This window comes from Bombyx mandarina, chromosome 17, assembly GCF_030267445.1.
Source record: "Bombyx mandarina strain Sakado chromosome 17, ASM3026744v2".
Lineage (NCBI taxonomy): Eukaryota > Metazoa > Arthropoda > Insecta > Lepidoptera > Bombycidae > Bombyx > Bombyx mandarina.
The window spans coordinates 3,702,819-3,727,094 of NC_143223.1; the positions used below are offsets into that span (position 1 = coordinate 3,702,819).

A 24,276-nucleotide genomic window follows, 5' to 3' on the forward strand; every position below is an offset into this window, starting at 1 on the left:
AAGGAGACCTAACGACTCAGAGTAGCTGTTTCGCGAATGAATCTACTACCGGATCGGAATCGCGACCCGCTGAGAAGATCCGGCGAGAAACTCAGCAGGCTGATGTTTAGGTTAGGTAATGTTGTTCGGAACTTGTATATATGCAAGCTTATCTTGATAATGTCGTAAGCGAGATTCAGGCATCTGTCAAATATTGTATGATGGCTACCCGCCACAGATTGACATGTCAAGAACTGAAGTTTTTTGACCAATTCACTAGTCATGATGGGGTGTTTTTATGTTTCGCATGGGTAAGTACTTTTGCTTATTTCTGTCGCCCAGCAGTAATGCATTTCAGTTTTAGGGATGGAACAGCCGTTACTATAGAACTGAGATTTCGGGCTCACGTCTCAAGATGTGTGGTTGCAATATCATGCTCCGGTAACTACTTAACATCAACTATACTACGATCTAGGCTGCGACTAGAGCGATAACATGTAGAAATGTTCTTCGCGCTCTGGGTTTTTTTTATTGCTTAGATGGGTGGAAAAGCTCACAGCCCACCTGGTGTTAAGTGGTTACCGGAGCCCATAGACATCTACAATGTAAATGCCGCCACCCACCTTGAAATATGAGTTCTAAGATCTCAGCATAGTCACAATGACTGCCTCACCCTTTAAACCGAAAAGCACTACTGCTTCACAGCAGAAATGGGCAGGATGGTACCTACCCGTGCGGATTCAGAACAGGTTCTACCACCAGTAAGTATTTTTCACACTCATTAAAAATCTCACCGAAACAAAATGAAATATGAGCAGGAACACGTCGAGGATTGATGATTGTCATAAGAAACCTAGACCTAGTTTCCCTAACGTAGTTTAGTTTTTATGCGTTAGAAAACGCTAAAATACTCACGGTATATCGTTTCCTGACCGTCGTGGCTGTCCACGCGCTCGTAGCCGACAGCCGGTCCACCTCGTCGGGGCTGGTGTTTGGTCCTTGTATGCGGAACTGGGAGAGCGACCGCCGGGACATATTCGGCATGGCCACCTGTCCCGGAGCGAGCTCCACGCGGTCCTTCGACAAAGGCGAGTACGTGTAGTCCGTTTTGGGGTATTTGCTGTGAATAACAAGCACCATTATTACTTTACTAGCTATGCGCCCTCGTTTCGCTTCGGAAACTGTAATTTATTATTGATTTCTCCACTGTTTAATGGATGTTATTATACATATAAACCTTCCTCTTCAATCACTCTGTCCATTAAAAGAAACCGCATCAAAATCCGTTGCGTAGTTTTAAAGATTTAAGCATACATAGGGATATAGGGACAGAGAAAGCGACTTTGTTTTATACTATGTAGTGAAGCCTAATTGATTTCAAAAAAATCATCGCCCCTGTCCCTCCATTTTCTGGTGTAAAGGTTAATTAGTAGAAATCAAACAGGCAGGCCAAACTTTTAAGTTTGTGGAGTCATAGCGAAGAAAAGCGTCAATAATCATCGACTCATGTCTTAATGCAGCTGGCGGCATTTACGTTACGATATCTATGCACTCACAAATAATCACATATGGCCCAATGAAAGATATTCACCCCAACAACAAACAAGAAAGATCAAGTATTGTGGCATATAAACTATAACACAATACCAGTATAATTTGATACACGCACAGACCGCCAACATGACACAACATGCATCCACCTCTCGTGTGAACCGCAGACAGTTGAAATTTATACCTCAGTACAAAAAAACGAGGTCTTTTGCATTACGTTTTTTACATATACATTTATATAGAAAAAAAAACACTAAAATCTAGTGCATTCTAGCACTTGATTCTGTGGTGATGTTCCACACTTATACTATGGGCTAATTCCGTAGTATGTCCTCGGCTTTGTCGCCGTTCGCGTGTGGAAGTTTATTTCTATAAATGCCAAACGTACACTTGTGTGACGGACATTTAATTTTACGTAGTCTCCTGAGAGTGGACAGTTAGAGAAGTGTGAATACATTTTTTTCAAAACTGGACCGAACTCGCCGAGTGCTTACTGCTTATACAAACGACTAAGATTAAAATGACAATATTGAAGGCTTTTGTAGAACGAGAATTTGTATTTAGTGTTCATCGATAGTTTAAAAGTAAAATAGAAGAAATAATTTAGTACCTTACTGTCAAAACTTCTTCGACTGTTTCCACCTCCATAATCGCCATTAAGTTGTTCATTTTATATAAATAAAAATAAATTCTATACTATTTCCGAAATAAAACAATTGATATTTTTAATGTTACTGAGTCAATTTAAATAATATTTGAGTTGTCATTAATATCTTATTTTTGGTGTTTACCCTCACAAATTTTTGACGTTACTCTTTCATTATTGCCACACTTAAAACTACAATAGGTATTATAAATCTTACTATCAATGCTCTTTATTATTATTAATATAATGATTGTATCGTGTAAATCAAATTAAGGTCGAACTTAACATGAAAATACTCAAACATTAGGCCTGTTGAGACGCTGTTTCTCGGGTACACTTACTTCCAATACTCGCCGGCCATCTTGTAAAGTCTGGACGGCAAATGCTCGCCGTTGGGGTCCCGGTCTAGCAGAGTGCTAGTGTCGGCTAGAGCTTGCTCCGCAAACGAGCTGTCCGTTGAGCATACGCTGTAAGTCGGGCTGCCGATGCGGGATGACCTTGACGATATCAAAAATCAATTTGAATGAAATAAAAAAAGTACTTAAATCGAAATAAATAGGACTTAGTCTTACCAAAAAAGTTTTATTAGTTTTATTATGACTTTTGGTTAGAATGTGATCTTATCGTTCCCCTCTCTAAAGGCAATATCTAACATGTTGCCGGTGTACTTATTCAAGTTCTAAAAACTACTTGTCTGAGATGCCATTACTATTATACTGAAAGAGCCACAGATAGCCTCCAAATTAGGATGACCTATGGGGTTATCTGTGCGTACACCAGACGCAAACTAAGATAACCTATGACCTGACAAACGATGACCCATTATATATAGACACCATAGAATGATTTGATGATGAGAAGACGAACTTATGTTCGGTTTTCAGTGAAGATGTGTATTGTCTTGTTTGTTTATCTTATATTAGAATAAATAGACATTTATGGAAAGAGCTGCGGTGAAGTTACTTTTTTAGGTTTCATCATAGCTTTCTAGCTTTTATTAATCTACTGAAACCCCGCCTTGCTTCAGAGTGTCTATCGTTAAGCACATAAAAAACATAAATTTGTTTGAACTATTCATCACACGCTATCTATCCAGCGGCGACGGTACTAAGACACAAGCGGTTCTTGAAGTGGCAACAATTGTGCAAATTTTCAACCCAATCGGATGGACGAATAGTTTCTGAACATATAGTGAACGAACATACATACAAACATCCATTTGTTTAGATTACAGTATATAATTTTTTAGTGGCGTATATTAATAATAATTAATAATAATTGATAATAATTATATTAATAATAATAATTCGCGAGTCGTAGACATAACTAAAACTATATTTTACAGTCCAACTTCGCGTGTATTATCTTCGTTTTAACAGTTTACGCTCACGGACGATTAGGGTGTTAGCGATCGATATTTACATCTTTTGCTAACTACCGTCAATTTTTATACATAAAAAATACTAAGTTTTTTTTTATGTTTTTTTTATTGCTTAGATGGGTGGACGAGCTCACAGCCCACCTGGTGTTAAGTGGTTACTGGAGCCCATAGACATCTACAACGTAAATGCGCCACCCACCTTGAGATATAAGTTCTAAGGTCTCAGTATAGTTACAACGGCTACCCCACCCTTCGAACCGAAACGCATTACTGCTTCACGGCGGAAATATGCGGGGTGGTGGTACCTACCTGTGTGGACTCCCAAGAGGTCCTACCACCAGTGATTACGCAAATTATAATTTTGCGGGTTTAATTTTTATTACACGATGTTATTCCTTCACCGTGGAAGTCAATCGTGAACATTTGTTGAGTACGTATTTCATTACAAAAATTGGTACCCGCCTGCGGGATTTGAACACCGGTGCATCGCTACACACGAATGCACCGGACGTCTTATCCTTTAGGCCACGACGACTTTGTTTACGCATATACATTTCTTTGCACAGAGAAATATGTAACTAATAGTAGGCATGTCGAGTTTGTTTGAATTTCTGTTTCTTCTTTACGATAAAGGAATCCAAGGCTAGCCTTAGATAGGCCGGAGATTGAAACGTATTTAATATTATTGTTTATTTATTCAACTAATCATAGTCTAAGCTAAGTAATTGTCTTTTATTTTGTTAATGTTCTGTGACTGGCAGTCGAAAGCGAAGTCGCGACAGTTGATTCCACGCTGTTTATTTTTTGTTTATTGTATCTAATATATTGCTTGTATCTAGTACCGACATCATTAATGAGTAATAAATTAGTTTTCCATCTAGTTAGTATTATCCTGTCAAGAATCATCAACACTGCGTTATTAAGAGCGATTCAGAAGCGTATTTTGTAATACGAAAAACACAAAAACTTTCGTATTTCGCCTGCAGAAGGGCGATATCGCATAAATATGCAAATAGCTGTTCCGACCTTAGCTATCAAAGTCAAAGTTAACTAATTCTCTAACAAACACATTGGGTCTGGTTTTGAAAAAAAGTTACAATGCTACTGATAACGTCCTTCAATGATTCTTATTACAGAAATTTTCCATTGAGTTACTTATGCTCTTAAAATTTGTGGATTATGGCGAATTGCCTTTTTTTCGCCAGCTACCTTAAAACAGGTGTAGTTTGAGCCGTATTGCAACGACTATCCCATCAATTGACTCGGAAAGTAATACTTGGATGAGAAAGTAAGCTGAATGGTTTTTTTTGTTTCGAGAGATTACTGATGGCCCGGAGGTCTTTCCAGTTTTACCAGGACAGATGGGCGAGTAAGGGCTCAGCCAGGAAGGATTTGCTAACAGCTACCCGACCGCTTCCAAAGGAGACCTAACAACTCAAGAGCAGCCGCTTCGCGAATGAATCTACTACCGGATTGGAATCGCGACCCGCTGAGAAGATCCGGTGAGAGACTTAGCGGGCTGATGTTTAGGTTAGGTTGCACGTCGAACTCTTTGCCGAGTTTCAACGAGTATGGTTACCGGGCTTCCTACTCCTAGTGTTAAAGTTACAGGTATCTAATGCTAGGGTTATTGGATCTGATGGATCCGTAAGGATGTGTCAGCCGAATGGTATGTACCCATCATGCTGGTTCACAATACAGATAACCGTCCTATAACACAATATTTTATAACACGATTTCACTCTAACACGAAGAGTCAAAATTTCCCAAAACGCTCTTATAACACGGCACTTCTACAACACGATGACGAGATTTTTGTTTCAAATTATTTAGAAAATTACATTATGCACTACGCAACACCCTATATATGGGAATAACTGAAAATTTACAATCTATTTTTATTTATAGACACATACTATGTATGTAAAATACATTTTTTTTGCTTAGATTGGTGGACGAGCTCACAGCCCACCTGGTGTTAAAGGGTTACTGGAGCCCATACACAACTACAATGTAAATGCGCCACCCACCTTGAGATATAAGTTCTAAGATCTCAGTATAGTTACAACACTTACAACGGCTGCCCTACCCGTCAGACCAAAACGCATTACTGATTCACGACAGAAATAGGCAGGGCGGTGGTACCTACCCGCGCGGACTCACAAGAAGTCCTACCACTAGTAAAAGATACAGCCACAGTTGAGATGTTTCATTCAGAAAAATTACTCTCCTTTTTCCACTGGCTTCTAGTCTCTTAAAAAACGGTTTTGCACAACACGAGACTTTCTAGGACCGTATCTACCGCGTTGTAGGAGTGTTACCTGTACAACCCATCAGTGTCATCACGATCAACATGCTGAATTCTTAGCTTAATAATTTAGTATTTAAGAATATGTGAATTAACAGGAACGAGGGTCACACTACAATCTTATCGGTAACCTTCAATTGAATATGCAATTTCGAAAAGGGCACATGTCGCATATTTTGTCAAATACGTTTTTTCATATAGTTGTAGTTTTGAGGCTTACCTATATTTTATAATAATTCCCATTTTTTATTGGTGGTAGGACCTCTTGTGAGTCCGCGCGGGTGGGTACCACCACCCTGCCTATCTCTGCCGTGAAGCAGTAATGCGTTTCGGTTTGAAGGGTGGGGCAGCCGTTGTAACTATACTGAGACCTTAGAACTTATATCTCAAGGTGGGTGGCGCATTTACGTTGTGGATGTCTATGGGCTCCAGTAACCACTTAACACCAGGTGGGCCGTGAGCTCGTCCAGCCATTAAAGCAATAATAAAAAATCCAGTTATTTTCAAATGCTAATTAACAATAAAATATATATCAAAAGTTAATATTTTAAATTTTACACTGCATTAGAAAATAATCAGTTTTTTTTCATTTCCTGAACATTTTACATTTTCAGACATGTGCCCTTTTCGAAATTGCATATTCGATTAATGACGTCGTTTCATAATCACATTGAGAAGCACAATTAAATTACTACACGAAGAATTCACCTCGATAGATATATCAGGCTAAATATTGTGTAAAAATATTGGATCGACTCCAACTGTGCTAACGACTTAAGTTTCTTTCGTAACAGTGCGAAAAGTGTTTCCAATGTTTTTTTTTTACTTTACAGGCAGACGAGCGTACGGCCCACCTGATGGTGAGTGGTTTCCGTCGCCCATGGACTTCAGCAATGCCAGGGGCAGAGCCAGAGCCAAGCCGCTGTCTACCGTTAGATTTTAACGTTTTATTGTATACTACTACTAGCTATTAAAATAACGTAGAAAGCAAACTGAGAATCAATCAACGCTTCTTTTTTTTTCCTACCTAAGCTGATAGCCTTGAGAGGCTATTTCAGCGTAATCTTAACTAGTAGGTGAGCTCACGAGGCTCAAACCGGAGTGATGCTAACACTGACCCTAGCAAGAGCAGTGCTTCGCAGAATCTACCACCGGATCCAAAACGCGACCCACTGAGATGATCCGCGGAGAAACTGAGTGGGCTGTGTTTATGTGTTAATTCGCTCGTCTAGCCCTTCGTAACAAGCGATGCAAGCGATGGACGAGATTTTGATTGGGCCCGATTGTGTGTGAACACGGATGATGCAATTCGGCAAATAATGCGTAAACATCAGACCGAAACGACAATTAATTTCATCATTAATTGTTTTGTGTACCCTAATAATGCTGGTCAAGATATTGCAGCGAAGTTACAAAATTATTCTATTGTCATACGAGGGCGGCACTGAAAATTTCGGGAATTAACGAAGTGACACAACATTACTATTTAAAAATGTATTTATTGCTTTTCGAAGTATTCTCCGCGAAATTTGACACATTTTTCCATATGATGGAACCAATCATTGAAGCAACCATTCCATTCGGAAGTTGGGGTCTCCAAAATGGCCGTTTTGTAGGCGTCCACAGCTTCTTCAGGTGATGAAAATCTCTGTCCACGCAATTTATTCTTTATTTTAGGGAAAGTATAGAAATCATTAGGGCTTAGGTCGGGGCTGTACGGCGGATGGTCTAATAATTCTATGTTTTCTTGCTCTAAAAAGTCTTTTGTTCTGTGCGCGGTGTGAGAACTCGCATTGTCGTGATGGAGGATGATGCGGCGGTTGCAGTTCTCTTTACGGAGTTCAGAAACGACCTGTGGCAAACAAATGCTAGCATACCATTCTGCATTAACCGTTCTTTGTCCCTCAAGAGGAATAGTCGTAACATGGCCGGTTTTGGAGACAAACGTGGCCACCATTTTTTTTGCAACACTCCGTGAACGAACAATTTTTGTTGGCTTTAACTCATTTTCGAACACCCAAACTCGTGACTGGTTTTTTGTTTCGGGTTCGTACGCGTATATCCAGGATTCGTCACCTGATACAATGTTGTATACAGCATTTGAGGATCCTGCGTGGAATCTTTCGAGAGTTCTGACGCACCAAGTAATTCGAGCCGCTTTTTGCTCTTCACAGAGCGAATGCGGTATCCATCGGGAATACAACTTTTTTAAACCTAATTGTTCATGCAAGATTATTTGTATTTGACTCATGCCAATGTCTAAAGTTGCCTGAATTTCGCGGTATGTCACATGTCGATCTTCCTCAATCAGCTTACGCACAGCATTAACGTTTTCTTGGGTGACTGCAGTTTTTGGACGACCTTGACGGGGATCATCACTGAGCTTGACACGTCCAGGTTGAAACTCAGCAAACCAGCGATAAATTGTAGTTTTGGATGGGGCTTCATCACCAAATGCAGAAATCATCCGGTCAACACACTGTTTTTGTGTTAAGCCACTTCGAAAGTCATAATAAATCATCGCTCTTGAATTTTCTCGAGTCAATTCCATTTTCTCAACGACTAAACAAGTTTGACAAAACCTCGTGACAAGACCGAGAATCTTTTTTTAAATAAATAAATGGTATTCGATTTTTAAAACCAAGGAGTTTTCAATTAAATAGATTTTAATATGATGACAGGAACAGTGGAAATATTCCATTCCCGATACTTTTAGTGCAGCCTAGTAAGTCTTTGAAGCGAGTGCAAGTTTTCAAATTAATCAGACGTTTTGAAGTCTGTGAAAATGACATTCGAAGATTCCGGTTCGCACTAATCAATATAATAAATAAATAAATAAATAAATAAATAAATATTTACTAACAATCACGCCACGTTAACTAGTTCCGTGATAAGTTCGTAAAGAACTTGTGTTACAGGTACCAGATAACGGAAATAAATGTAAGATTTTTATTATACAGATACATATATTTAATATACATCCATAGCCCTGGAAAATACATTTATATTTATCATACAAATATCTTTCCTTGGCGGGATTCGATAATAATAATAATAATAATAAATAATACATACATAAATACCTAAAGGCGTGTTAAAAATAAAGAGAAATAGCGTTGTGATTGTTATCTGTGCTGGGTTGGGTTTACAGACGAGAGAGACAATTGCTCACGTGCTATTTGAGTGTTTCCGAGTGGCCATCTATCGGAACCTAAGGCCATTTAAGGAATCTTAGGCCATTGCCTTGGTTGTTGCCAAAAGCGAGTCGGGACTGTGCTTGTTGGGTCCCTCCATTCATATGCAATACACACGCAATTTAAGGATATCGTTTTGATAAAAATTTGAAATCGAGTAAGAGTCCTTTTAAGTTAAAGTTTTTTCGTGGTCCCTTTCTCGGAAGGTGAGTTCTGTTATCGAATTTGTTTACGCGTATTTATAATATTACGGTTTTACATAACAATAAAACCGATATTATGTGCCGAGAAGGAAAACATACAGCATTGTATTATGAAGAAGCAGTGTGTACTTAGCTTAAATTCCTTGTCTATGTCCAACCATAGACAGTCAATTTAGTTCCATCTTTAGCCGCTAGGTGCTGCCAGCAAGTATAAAGGAAGCGCAGCCATCTTTGATCTTCATAGTCTTCACCAGGAAGAACTTCCTGCAATGCTGTATGTTTTCCTTCTCGGCACATAATATCGGTTTTATTGTTATGTAAAACCGTAATATTGATGTGCCTTTGGAAAACATACAGCATTGTATTATGAAGACGTGTTTGTTATCTGCTGGTGAAATTATTAAGCACAACGCTATGATGAAATAGGTAAGCTATAATAAAATTATGAAGCGCAATGATAATGTTCATAATTTATATAATTATTAAATCGAAAAAACACAGTTAACTTCCATGTTAATTCAATAATTAAAAAATATTTATAAGTTTGTAATAAACATTTTATCTTGTATATACAAGAAAATGTATAAATTGTATAAATGATGTATATACATCATGTAGGTGTAAATGTTTTGAAAAAAAGAATCGTGAGGATCTTTAGGAAGCTCTATTATTCGGCAATAATTATTGTAAACGTTTGGATGATTTGCATTTGCCTCTAGAAAGTATTTCGTCTATTGGTTCATTACCAATCCATCTCAGAGGCTACTGCTGATCTACAACTTCTTAGATATGGGTTGATGCCACTACCTCGTAAGGTTGAACGAAGACCAGTTTCCAATTACAGTACGGTATGCCGCTTTTGTGACAACACACATAGTTAGAAAAAAGTCCTTACGAATCTTACTGGGCATGTCTTTAGTTTCATGTTTAGAAAGCACTTATGCAGATTATTGACGAAAATGGATTTTAATTTTAGACCCAAAGACTGGTATCAGAAAGATGTTTTTCTCTGTTAAATGTTGAGCAAAGTAAGGTCATTAACTCTGCGTCCAGTAGCCAGCAACATGGTTGTTGGTGTCCTTCAAGCTACCTTGAGGCGTGATCTGGTGGTGGCTGGGTTTGAAGAATACCAATTTAGAACTATTCTCGGATCTCATGTGAATGGGACTATACTTAGTAAAGTTGTAATAAGTAGTTGAATTTTGTTTAGTTATTCCGATGGCTTTTTTAGAATAGCAATTTTTATTAGAGAGCTTGAGAATGTTTGCTGTCCTACATGTATGTTGCCCACAGAAAGTCGACAGCGCTGCTTTATGCAGAAGGAATGTTTTATAGGCAAAATTTTCTTTTTGGAAAAGAAAAAAGAATTTGGCAACATCTGCAGACTTAGGATCAATTTTAAATCTGTAGCACCATATGCACCATCTTCTAGTCGCTGGTAAGTATGCTGGCAAAGTGGATTGACACCAGCTAATTTTCAATAAATCTTCTCCTGTGTAGACCAGTCTATTATTTGTACAACCTCCCCCCCCCCCTTTCTAAGCTTTCAGGGTTAATGTTTACCCTGTGGAGGAGGCAGGTTTTGGATTTCGTGCGCGTTATCTAGCGTTCGGGATCTGAGGGCTTGGAACCCAAATGCTTTCGCTCAGTCTGGGAACTCTACCAGGTAGGTTCCCTAGACACTTGAAGTGAGTCAGTACTCTGGGGAGAAGGTTGAGAGGAGGAATTCTCCATGCTAGTTGCATCCTCTACGGTCTGCTGAAGGTATCCAATCTTGGTCGGCGAATGGGTTTATATCCGGATGACCCCACTTTAGAAAAACTTTTGTGGTCACTTGTGGTAAAAAGTGCCATTTCGCAGGTTGATTTCCTCGTGATAGCCTGTCGGTTACGATGTTGTATCTCCCCGAGAGATTATAAGCTGACAGTTATCTTGAACTTATCGCTTAGGTTTAAAGATCGAAAGGTCAACGCTAGTGAAATACTTTCAGATTCATTTTGATTGTCACTACCATTGCAAATAGCTCTTTTGTGGCTGAGCCGTTTCAGTTGTTGAGCTGACCATAGACAGGACGTTAATATTTTGTCTAATTGTAACCCCTACCCATGTCCGAAGCTTCCGTTGCCAGGAAATGGTTGGTTTTGTGTCTCGGCAATGTTTGACATGTGACTCCGTGTCAGCACTGCATTTGTAACCCCTACACATGTCCGAAGCTTCCGTTGCCAGGAAATGGTTGGTTTTGTGTATCGGCAATGTCTGAGATGGGGCTCCGCGTCAGCGCTGCATTTAATTGTTAACACATGTAGGATGGCCCGTTTTTACGGGGGTGTTTTTTCTTGAAACTTCGCAAGAATTTTCAAGTTCGCAATTTGCAAGTTAGCATAAATTCCGTCAGAGTTTGAGCTAGGATGTTGTTGAGTGGCCACTTTATTTCTCGCAATTTTCCATCGAATCCCTAAACATGTCATCTCTTGAACCAGTGTACTAATTGATTTTTTGTAAGGCTGACTTGGCAGCCCAAATAATCCAAGAGCTTTACAGCTTATGTGGCCTGAAGACTCAACTTGGACTTCTTTTGATGGACCAGGTGGAATTTGCGTAGGTGGGATAACACTCAACATCCCTTTGCACGCAATGTCTCCGCGACAGAGCATGCTATGCAAGCAAAAAAGGTGTATTTGTCTTCATGGACCAAAAAAGTCGCGTAGGTAGGTTAACATTTGACTTCCCTATGTACGTAAGGTCTTCGCGACCGAGCATGGTATGGGAGCAAAAACGTTTATTTGTTTTGGTGAAACAAGATCAAGTCGTGTAGGTAAGCTAGCACTTTCGATTTTGCACGCAATGCCTCCGCGACCGAGCATGCTACGGAAGCAAAAAGGTGTATTTGTCTTCAAGGACCAAGAGAAAGTCGCGTAGGTACGTTAACATTTGACTTCCCTATGTACGCAAGGTCTCCGCGACCGAGCATGCTATGGGAACAAAAACGTTTATTTGTCTTGGTGAAACAAGATTAAGTCGTGTAGGTAAGCTGGCACTCGACTTTGCACGCAATATCTCCGCGATCGAGCGACCGAGCACCCTATATAATGGAAATTGACATGCCAGCCCAGATAATCCAAAAGCTTCACAGCTTCTGCAGCCTGAAGTTTCAACTTGGATTTGTTTTGGTCGACCAAAAGGAAGTCGTCTAGGTAGACTAGCACTCGAGTTCCTTTTGCACGCAAGGTCTCTGCGACCCAGCATGTTATGGAAGCAAAAAAGGTTAATCCAAAAGCTTCACAGCTTCTGCAGCCTGAAGTTTCAACTTGGATTTGTCTTGGTCGACCAAAAGGAAGTCGTCTAGGAAGACACTAGCACTCGAGTTCCCTTTGCACGCAAGGTCTCTGCGACCCGCATGTTATAGAAGCAAAAAAGGTGTGGCTCTGAAGCCAGACCGAAGGGTAGGCATGTCATTTCATACTAACTCATAAGAAGGTACCGATTCCTTCCTGAAGGTACTGATACTGGTACCTTGGTACTGATCCTCAAGAAGTATCGACGAAATTTTGCGACTGATACTAGAAAAATATTCCTGAGAAATGTTTAATTCTATCATCCAGTCCCCTGGGTGGAGAAAGTTTGGTACCGAGGTGTCCGAAAACAGTTACGTGTTTTATCTTTACGCCCTTGTTCAACTCTCGAAGATCGAAAATTGGACGCATTGATCCGTCGCTTTTCTTACGCAGATTTTTTTTGTTCTTTTTCGCTTGACGAGCTGTTCGAACGCAAGGCGTCTCCATCGCGTCTCGCCTGGACATCTTCCCTCTCGGAAATTATGGAGCTTGACTCAACATCACCTCCAACAGATGACGCGTGATTCATGGCGTCCGATGATAGGATTGGTAAATAACACTCGTAATGATTGCAAAATAACACTCATAGAAACACAAAATAAATATTTTTTGCAATTAATAAGAAGTCGAATAAATATTTGTGGATTTGCGACTTCACAGTACGAAAGTACACAACGCTATGAAGATCAAAGATCCTTTATACTTGCTTCCTTTATACTTGCTGGCAGCACCTAGCGGCTAAAGATGGAACTAAATTGACTGTCTATGGTTGGACATAGACAAGGAATTTAAGCTAAGTACACACTGCTTCTTCATAATACAATGCTGTATGTTTTCCAAAGGCACATCAATATGGTTTTCTTGAACGTTGACGTCACTGTACAAGATAGTGCGCTCTCAGTCTGGCATGAAATCAAATGATAGTATTTACCGATTTGTTTACTGAACAACGTGTTCGAGTATATGACGTGCCATTAGTTTGTTCATTCATTTATGCAATAAAATAATAAAAAATAAATCGTGTCGAATGTACAATAGACAGCTGAGAGTGTGGGGAATACAGAACTAATAATATTCCCACAAACATAAATTTCACAAGGGAGATATGATTTATTACTGGGTTTTTTTTTCACGGACAAAAATACCAAATAATATTTAGGGCAGCTACAATTAATAATTAGTAATTATTTTGTAAATAAACCGTCTTAACAGTAGACCTTAACGTGAACTGTTAAATCGTCATAGCCTTACCACAAAAGTATATACAAAAATTGAGGCTATGACGTGGTGTTGATTTTGACGTTTAGTGGTAACTCTGAGGGCCCAACATTGGGTACATATTGTAAGATCCCTTCCTAGTAGTAGGCCCCTTTACTGTTGCTCTTTATTTTGACCGTGCTAAACGGGGATCCGTGGTTCCGGAGTGAATGTCTTTTTATACTTTTCCTCCATAGGCTTTTGTCAACACCTTACTGATCCAAAGGGACTGATTTTAATCACATATTTTTAGTATTACTGCGATACAAGATGGTCTTCCCCCATCACCACCAGAAGTCTACCAATTGTTATAACGAGGTAAAAAAATACCTATAGTTTTATTCACCTCAACATTACGAACTCATTTTGTTATTGCGAACAACTTCTACTATTAAATGATAACACATTTTTATTAAGTTACTGTATGTATTTTCTATTTAAAAACAATTATGTAGGTAACAATTTTTCTCAAACCTATCGAGACTGATTCACATAGTATAGAATTTAGGGTCATATTGGTGGGAACGTTATATAAAGGTTTTGGGTTGACAAAATTCGTTAACTAGAGGCAAATAATTCGTTAACTACAATTTTTTTGATAGTTTAAAATTCGTTATAAAGAAGTTGCTCGCAAGAAATCTTCGCAACGTAAAAGGTATATTTTACATTGACTCTTATAGAAAAATCAAGGAGATAACGAAACATTTGTTAAATCGAGAACGTCGTTATATTGAGGTTCGTTATATTGAGGTTCGTTATATTGAGGTTCGTTATATTGAGGTTCGTTATATTAAGGTTCGTTATATTAAGGTCTGCACTGTATTTTCTCACCTATCTAATGAGGCACTGTACGCCGCGTGTACCGGGCTGAGCGTGACGTCAGCGAAGGTACTGTACCGCTGCGAACTTGTCGACACCCGTTCATATTGACTATTGATCTCGTTCTGTGAACAAACATTTTAATTTAAAGCTTGACTATCACCTAATAGGAAATCATTATAATTATGTGCATTTTTTATTTTATTTTTTATTGCTGAGATGGTTGGACGAGCTCACAGTCCACCTGATGTTAAGTGGTTACTGGAGCCCATGGACATCTACAACGTAAATGCGCCACCCACCTTGAGATATAAGTTCTAAGATCTCAGTATAGTTACAACGGCTGCCCCGCGCTTCAAACCGAAACGCATTACTGCTTCACGGCGGAAATAAGCAGGGCGGTGGTACCTACCCGCGCGGACTCACAAGAGGTCCTACCACCATTAAAAATATTTTATAACAACCGTCTTGACTATTACTGTTACGAGCACAGATTTGCGTTGACAATTACAAGCTTTATTACTTGTCCTGTATATTTTAGTCCAACGCACTGCGGCATTCTTTTTGTAGTGTTTACGGGGCTAAAGTGGCAATTAACAGCCGGAGGAGTGACTTATTGGGTGGAGATCTTGATTTGAACGTACATAGTTATGTTATTACTGAAAATTGTGCGTTTTGTTATGTTGTTTGCATAATATTGTCAGTCTTCAAGCTATGGTATTCCGTCAATGTCACCATGCTATCTTAATCTTACTTATTCATTCATACATAATCATCATCATACATTATTTTGAGAATAATTTGATAAGCAGTGTTACGGGTCCCTCGTATATAATCCGGATATAACGTTTTTCTGTGAAAATTTCAACAATTTTTTTTGGTTAATTTTTAATTTTCCGAGCAAACATTTCCACGGAATCCTTCACTAGAAACATTATTAGTACAGTTATGAACTATTTAAAAGTTCTAATTCAGTCGTATTTCTAAAGGGCTACGCTTACCAAGGGAACATTTATATTCTTATAGATCGTAGTATAGTATTATTTCACTTAAACAAATAATATATTATCACACTACAGATTAAATTAACTTATAGCTTCAACTATCTAGTCATTAGTTTCTAGTGCAACTGAACATTCATTGGTGTGAAGTAAATTAACGAAGTTATTATCGAGGCAATCTTATCAACTGACCTACGGAGTACGCGTGAGCCCATAGATAATATATCTTATGAGCGATTATGGCCATCATTAAAATAGAAAACAAAAAAACGTAATACATATTTTGTATTAAATGTTCTAATACGAAAAAGAGTTGAGTATTAAGCGGTAGGCAGCGGCTTGGCTCTGCCCCTGGTATTGCTGAAGTCCATGGGCGACGGTAATCACTCATCATCAGGTGGGCCGTATGCTCGTCTGCCTACAAGGGCAATAAAAAAAAAGAAATCCGAAAATGACAATATTTATTTCACATTAGAAACATGCAGTTGCAAAACAGGAGTATTTATTATTCGTTTTTACAGTATATGTACTGTACTTCAAAGGGTATTTATTATTTGGTATCCGAATAATTAAAAAAATGTAACAAAAAAAATTGTGTCAATTTAAATCGCGCACCCTGTACTTTTTTGGTGATAAAAAAACTGGTTCTCAAATGAGAACTCTGACTATCAAATAGCCTGAATAGGTTGATAGTTTGACAAAAAGAAAACGAATTAAGGCTTACGTAAATTACAATCCGAATATGAATTCACAAACAAAGAAGGTTCGAGGCCTTCATGCTTTTAACCAACTTTAATGATACTATACCTACTCGTAACTATACTGAGACCTTAGAACTCATGGTAGGTGGGTGGCCATTTACGTTGTAGATGTCTATGGGCATCAGTAACCAATTAACACCAGGTGGGCTGTGAGCTCGTCCACCCATCTGAGCAAGAAAACAAAATTAAAAAAAAAACACGTATCTAAGTATTGGATTTTCGTTTATTACCTATTTCGGTCTCAGAAAGAATATGCCTTCTAGAAGACAATACTAATACAGTGGGTTTTTTCCCTACCTATTCGCTGGTCGCCTATGGGCTATTTCAGTTTCTCGCGGACGGGTAGGTGAGCTCATGGGTTCAACTTGAGAGAATTTAATACTAACCTAACTAACTAAATCTAATACTAACCCTAGCAAGAGCAGTGCTTCGCAGAATCTATCACCGGATCGGAAATCCGACCAACTGAGAAAACCCGACGATAACATAATAGATTAAAAATCTATGGGTAATTTTATAAAGAATTCAACATACATTCGTGGCACAGTGGCACATAATAGAGTAGGTGCAGAAGGTCGACTCCGGCCGGCCTTGATTTTAAATACCTAAGCTCGACCATAGCGCTAGGGCTGGCATCTAAATTATATTTGTTTTTCAATTGAAAACATTATGTATCAGCGATCGGATCCCTTATCATAGGTTTGAAATGGGTGATAAAGAAACGAAAACAAACTCGTGTAGTTTAGTAAGCTTGTGTAGTTTAGTGAAGGGAACAGAACTGAAAACATTTTTGTTTATTTAAAGATCATTTAAACGCCGTCTTTCGAGAGCAGAAATGTCCCACTAAATAATAATGGAAAATACGCTACAAGTTTTTTTTTTGCACGTCGTACGAAGCTGGCCTTCTGAACTTATTTTGTGGCAGAGATCATGCGAGAGCTATTTGACACTATAGTTTTTGTTTTTTTTTAGAAGTTTTTCCTAATGTAGACACACATTCTTCAAAATCATACCAATTAGCTCATCATTGGTTAGTTGACAACGATTTAAGCAACAGTGCTTCTAAGCTTTGCCTGCTACTTGAATACAACCTAATAAATAAATATACAATATATCACGGTATATCTTAAATCTCCTTGTCTTAATCTCCGATCCTTTCGTTTGTGTCGACATAGATTGCGCAATGTCAGTTTCTTCCGCGTTCCTGCAACAGGCTTATCATAGTATCAAGGTCAACGACCTCTTAAACACAAGACAAGATTGGCGCGAAAATTATGTCATAACTAAGAACTTATTATAAATGAAATTTTGCTTTTGAATGAGTTTTATAGAATATTAATGTAGCTGTGATTTTCTGTCGGTGACGCTACACGCCACAACATGAATAAGGCTTTTTTTCCTACCTACCACATCTAAGTAATAAAAAAAAAAACAAAATACCTAAAAGCTGGAGGCCATGAAGTTCGAGGGGTTCTGTCTGAGTCAATTTACTAACTTCTGCTCTATCAGATACTAATTATGCTAGGTAAGTAGCTACCAGGAAGAATTAATAATCGTGTTACAAAAGTCATACAAAAAAAGCTGCCTAGCAGCAGTAAAAAAGCTTTATTGCTAAGAATCATGAGGCCGTCCGAGCAGGTAGGTACCATCATCGGGCCCAGTTCTGAAGCAGGCATGCATTCCAGTTTGAAGGATGGAACAATCATCATTACTATAATACAAACCAACCCACTGAGTTTCTCGCCAGATCTTCTCAGTCGGTTGCGATTCCGATCCGGTAGTCGATTCAACGTAACACTGCTCTTCGTAGGGCCAGTGTTAGCAATTGTGAGCTCACCTACCGATCCGCGTAACTTGGAATAGCGCCTTAGGCTACTAACGATTGGGTAGAGATAAAAAAGCAAACCCAATGGCATCTCTAGCGGCTAGCTTTTTTTTTGTCGTCCTGAGGTTTTTGTCCTTGGCTTTTATAATAAAAGTAGAACTTTTTAGAGACACACGTTTATTCCGTTTTCGGTAGTTACAACAAGAGAGCGAACATGTTGCCAACCTCATGCACAAAAAAAAAACTACTCTTGTGTTGGTAGTGTTGCCAACATTGGCAACATTAACATTTTTATGTGTATGGGTTCCTGTTACCTAACAATTAATAGAAATAGACGCGAAAGTCTATCTTATCGATAACATTTATATAATTATTAAAACAAACGTGCAATTAATTAAAGCAGTCGAAACGAACCAATAAGTATTTTAATCACATGACGACATGCTTCCTCTTATAAAACATGATTTATAAGAAGCGATAAAAACTTCGTCATCAATGACATCATTGGCAACAACAGGGCAACAACAAAAAATTCAGTTTCCGAACATTCGAAACGTTCAGTGTTAACGGAAGCATGAAGGAGAGCGTAACTTAGAATCGTATGATTCATCCTCAGTGTGTAGGTCTATGACATTAGGAGTTCAGGCCACAAAAACTGCGATACGCAACATTCAACTTAAACAGATTCTTCCTTTTAAGTTAGACTACCGACCCACCCTCGCTTCGCTTCGGAAACATTAAATTTTATTATAGATAGGTGAGTCCCGCTATGTTGCGCGCGGTACGACAATAACAGCGGATGATGCCGCGGGGCGAAGCTAGTCTAAAAAAGTAGTCTAAGTTACTCCTTATATCTTCAGCCGACTATCAGTGAAAGTCCCGTCAAAATAGGTCCAGCCGTTCCAGAGATTAGCGGGAACAAACAGACAGATATACAGACAGACAGACAGACAAAAATTGTAAAAAATGTTATTTTGGTGTATGTACCATATATTTATATTCATATGCATGTAGTAAAAAGAGGCTATTTCAATATTACAAACACACTCCAATTTTATTTATATGTATAGATATAAAAAAATCGTATCTACCCTCCGCTAGTAGCCCTAATTAAAAGGAATAACAAGTGTAGAAGAACTAGCAACAACACAGGTACTTAGTTTCTGCCACGGAACACACGCACCGGAAGAATCTATTCCTACCCTCAACAAAGTCAGCACATACTAGAAATAGCTTGAACAGTACCGTGTAACAAAATTCACAGTTTCACAGTTCGAATTCAGTACAGTACTGAAACACGTCGTTTCTGAATCACTTTCGAGAGTTTAAAAAATAAGCAAAATTTAAGAATTTTACAATTAAGCTTTAAAAAGCCTACGTCAGCCAGGTCTAAGAAAAACTTTAAAGCGTGTATACGCTCCATTGTATTTGTGAAAACTGACGACAGTTAGGGAACCCAAGTTTTAGCGTTACTTTTTTTTTTCGTACATTGAATCCCTGAGAATGTTAGAAACATATGAGGCACTAAACGCAAAAGGTAGTCTTTTGATGGATCACATTACACTCTATTTAATTCATTAAATGGTTAAATTTCATCACACTCGATTCCCTGTGGTATCATTCGCGATTATCAATCCAGAGGTCGTGTCAGTTTAAGAATGCATGTAACAATATTTTCCGTTGCTATTGAAATTGATTGAATCGTAAACATTTAATCCGCTTATGTAAGTATTTCGTGAATGCGCTTCTTCATTTGCCGATAACTTTACAAATTACATGAATAACGTAGACAATTATCTATATATTAATACGTGAAGCAAAAACTTTGTATCCCTTTTTACGAAAATTGCGCGGACGGAAGAGTATGAAATTTTCCACACTAATAGAGAATACAGAGAAGAAGTGCACAATGCTAATAATTTTTTTTAATAATGCATAAAAGATACATTAAATCAATAAAGAAAACATTACACACACTACATACCATGTATTTGACGCACACACGCATGCATACTATTTATTGTCAAACTTTGGTTCTTGACGTCTGTGGTCAAATTGAGAATAGATTATATATTGTTTGTCTTTATTAATATATTTTTATAGAAGTATAAAATACAATCATAATATTGTACATACTTACAATTCCAATTATAGTCGAATTTCGACTACTGCGGGACCTCTAGTATATGTAAAGACGGAAACTCGATGACAATTAGCGATGTAGGCGACGGCGTGTATAATTTAAATAATTAATTACGCTTATCCGAACGTGAATATTTTATTTGGGTATCTGTTATCTGTGATTCTCTTATCAACGCAAGTGTACCAGAAATTTCTTACACGCAAATAGGTACAGTTTGCTCCATCAATCTCTAGACCACTTCACTTATATTGTTACTAGATGATGACCGAGCTTTGCTCGTTTTTTTTTTGATAACGCCATCTTGTTGTGTCTTTAAAGCGGTTAGTTGCCCTCAATTAAGAAAAATACTATTATTATTCGCCAATAGATGTCGGGAAGAGTTGATTATTGAAAACACGAATAAAACAACATTTTCTGAAAATAAATCGTAGCTAGATCGATTTATCGCCCCCGAAATCCCCTGTATACTAAATTTTATGAAAATCGTTGGAGCCATTTCCGAGATTCAGATTATATACCTATATTTATTAATATACAAAAATTGCTCGTTTAAAGGTATAAGATTAAGACTTTTTTTATTGTTTCGACAATTTGTAACATGAAGTAGTATGATGTGGCTCTTGAAAAAAAAAAAGTTAAATTAGTTTATCCCAAGTGGCACTTGATGTATGTAATATCTTAACGTTAGCGCAGATGCCTCAAACTAAGGTCATTGACTGCTTTCAATTAACAAATGTTTGCTTTCAATTTACGTGACCAACGTGTGTTTTCTGAATTCTTTAGAATATATGTATGTAAGTATATCACTAAATAGTCGATTTGATTGATCGTACTTTATTGCATAACAAAAACATCGTGGAATTATTTTGATTTTATTAAATTCCACCGGGTTTAGCTTTAAAGCAAATACATTACTATGGTCCAGGCGAGGTGATTTTAATAACACGATTTTTTTTACAGTATCCTGAGAAATCCAATCGAATCATATACATTAAAAAAATTTAAGATACTCTAGTAAAATATTTCATAAATTTCGTATCCGACAAAGAAGTGACCAGTGAATTCACCTCGGAATCAAAACAATGATCGTGTTTTACATTGTAATTAGAACTACGTGGCAAAGAGGGAAAAACAAATTTAACATACAACCAACTGCAGCAATTGATTCTACAACAACGTATCACAGTTCAACACAGTATAAATAAGCGTTTAGAAATGCCATTATAAATCGCGTAGAGGTTCCACCAACAGTGACCACAGACATGAAAGTGACCTAGGATCGAATGCTTGACGAATAAACGAACGAATTACTGATGTACTTTCAAAGACCTAAAAGAAACCACTCGTGGTTTGCGTATTAACGAGCACTGACCTTGAATGTACGTAAAAACATCTCCGGCGTACAGACGTTGACCGAACCACGCGATTGATCGACTAGAAAATGCGCAACAAAAACTCACCCAATCACCATGGCAACTTCATCAAGATGTACCCGATTTTCTATCCTTGGTTATCGCTAAATAAAGAACGCGATCGCGAACTAGGTCAAGAATACGATAATCAACGTGTTTCGTATGCAATGTATTGAGGATAGCCGCTATACGCACCCCGCACAACACTCATTACTATTTAAGACTGAAACGCGCCAGATGGCTTCCAATAATAATGCCCATACGGGTACACGAGCGAAAATAAACCACGCGGGGGAAGTTCGAATCGAGTTTAAATATGGACATGTTATGGCGTTTTCCTGTTACGGGGACTTCGAGGACATAGCAGATGAAAACGAATGAAATCAACGACACAATAGAGCACTGTGTCTTCCGTGTCAGAACTGCAACATGCACCATATAAAAAAATATATATATTAGACATCCCGTTGAATCGTATCAACGTAAGCGGTCAGTTATCAACGCTCACTACAGTTTAAAAATAACGTACTTTATAAATGACGCGTGATATCGTTAAGTTGTTTGTATGAGGCAGCGTGAGCGCACAAAGTCACAATAATTTAAGGGGAAACAATTTTTTTTTATAATTTAATTCTGAATGCTGTAAATAAATTGTATGCAATCCTTGTCAAGATTATAAGTGATATAGTGAGTTTTTTTGGTTCCGTTTTCATATCTGAACTTATTATCATGAAATGGATACCTAAAATATTATATTTCCGAGAGTATAGAATCTAAACACAATACCGTTAAAGTTATAAGGAATTTCAAAATCACTGAATAAAGTCAAAAGGTTCCAACATTTTATAACGTATTAGCCACAATACATGACAAGGTAAGACTATCATCTAATGTTAGGTCGCCCTATTTCGGTAGGCAGCGGCTTGGCTCTGCCCCTGGTATTGCTGAAGTCCATGGATGACGGTAACCACTCACCATCAGGTGGACAGTATGCTCGTAAACCTACAATGGCAAAAAAAAAAATTGTGCCCTCAAATGACGTCACACGTTAAACAGAAGAAGAACTCGACGTCGCCTAAAATGACAAGACGCTTTGGGAGGTTTTACAACGAAAGGAAGATATTCCACCGAGCGGATGAAGTTAGCGAAGTTGCTCGATAGACCGTCTGTCTAAATTTTGTTCGCAACTTGTTTATAGGTATGCAAATTTATCTTGAAAAAGCCGTTAGCGAGATTCAGGCACCTGTCAAATATCTTGCGTTTTGTATTATGGCTACCCGCCGCAGACGCTTCTACCGACTTGTTTACTCGTACCGAGCGACACGACTCTGCCGGTGTAAACAAAGTATTTTATAAAGTTTGCCCGCCGAGCATTATGTAAATTAGGAGCTGCCCCGTTTTTTTTTTGCAGCGAAATTGTTATCATACTCCCCAATCTAAAACGCATGCTTTGTGACAAACATACCCCGACCGGTGCTATCGGTTGTACTAAAAATGTGGTACTGGCTTATAACAAACATTTAAAAACAATGCAGGAAACTCTTACAAAGCAGGCGTCAATTTCATGTAATTGCTTAATTGTTATTTATGGCATTTTGTTTCAATTAAGATACGAGACGAGGCCTGAATACAAACTGCAAAGGAAGTCAAAGATAAAGAGGCGAACACTCGTAAGAGGATTAAAATAAAACCTGTTAGTGTGAGTTGTTTTCGATATGATGCAATATTGAAAACGTGTGTGGATGAAAGGGAATATGATACAATTTGTTAATTTTGAGAAAACAAGCAACAAACTTTTGTTACCTTCCTACTTGTATCTACTTTTCGTAAACTAAAAATAGCCTTTAAGCCTGGAGCTTTAAGGTCTATGGCTTATGCTATACGCACATAACACATACGTTTAATGTATAAACTCAAAAATCTTAAAAATGGTACTTAACCCACTCATGTCTTCAATGGTATCAATGAATTGTATAATATATAGTATATTTCTTTGAACGACATTGTCGATTATGCAAACAATAATGTAAAATCATGCATACTATTTACTCGAAGAGTTTGCTTAGTGGGGTTTTGTAACTATAAAATAGAGGCAAACGTAGGGGCGCTGTTCCCACAGCATACAAATTTGAGTTAACTTTTACGCGATCGAGAAGTTAAAAAACACTCACTAATATGTCACTAAAGTAACGATGACTCTTACTAGCTTCGTGGACTGCGTGGAAGAGGATGGTATGGTTGGTATGCCTATTATCCGTAACAGTGCAATGCGATATACATCCTTAAGACATCAGTTCATAGGTTCGCTTTTATTGTAATCGCCTTGCGGAACAAAATTACGGCGAATTACATTTGAAAAATAAAAATAATGTTCGGCGGTCGTAATTGATGACTCAAAATCCTAGAAAATTATTCTGAATGCGAGTGCTTTCTGCGTCACCGGTTCAATTAAATGTTACAA

The 24,276-nt window shown here is 38.1% G+C and overlaps 1 protein-coding gene across 1 annotated transcript in view; it reads right to left on the minus strand.

Annotated features, from left to right (window-relative positions):
- LOC114253300 (klaroid protein) overlaps nucleotides 1–24,276 on the minus strand; it is a 44,587-nt gene that overhangs the window by 14,114 nt on the left and 6,197 nt on the right. The window contains exons 3-5 of the mRNA XM_089734306.1: nucleotides 14,686–14,798; nucleotides 2,518–2,673; nucleotides 895–1,099 (exon numbers count right to left, since the gene is read on the minus strand). Of these exons, the coding sequence (XP_089590432.1) occupies nucleotides 895–1,099; nucleotides 2,518–2,673; nucleotides 14,686–14,798 (474 nt within the window). The remainder of the gene's footprint in view (nucleotides 1–894; nucleotides 1,100–2,517; nucleotides 2,674–14,685; nucleotides 14,799–24,276) is intronic.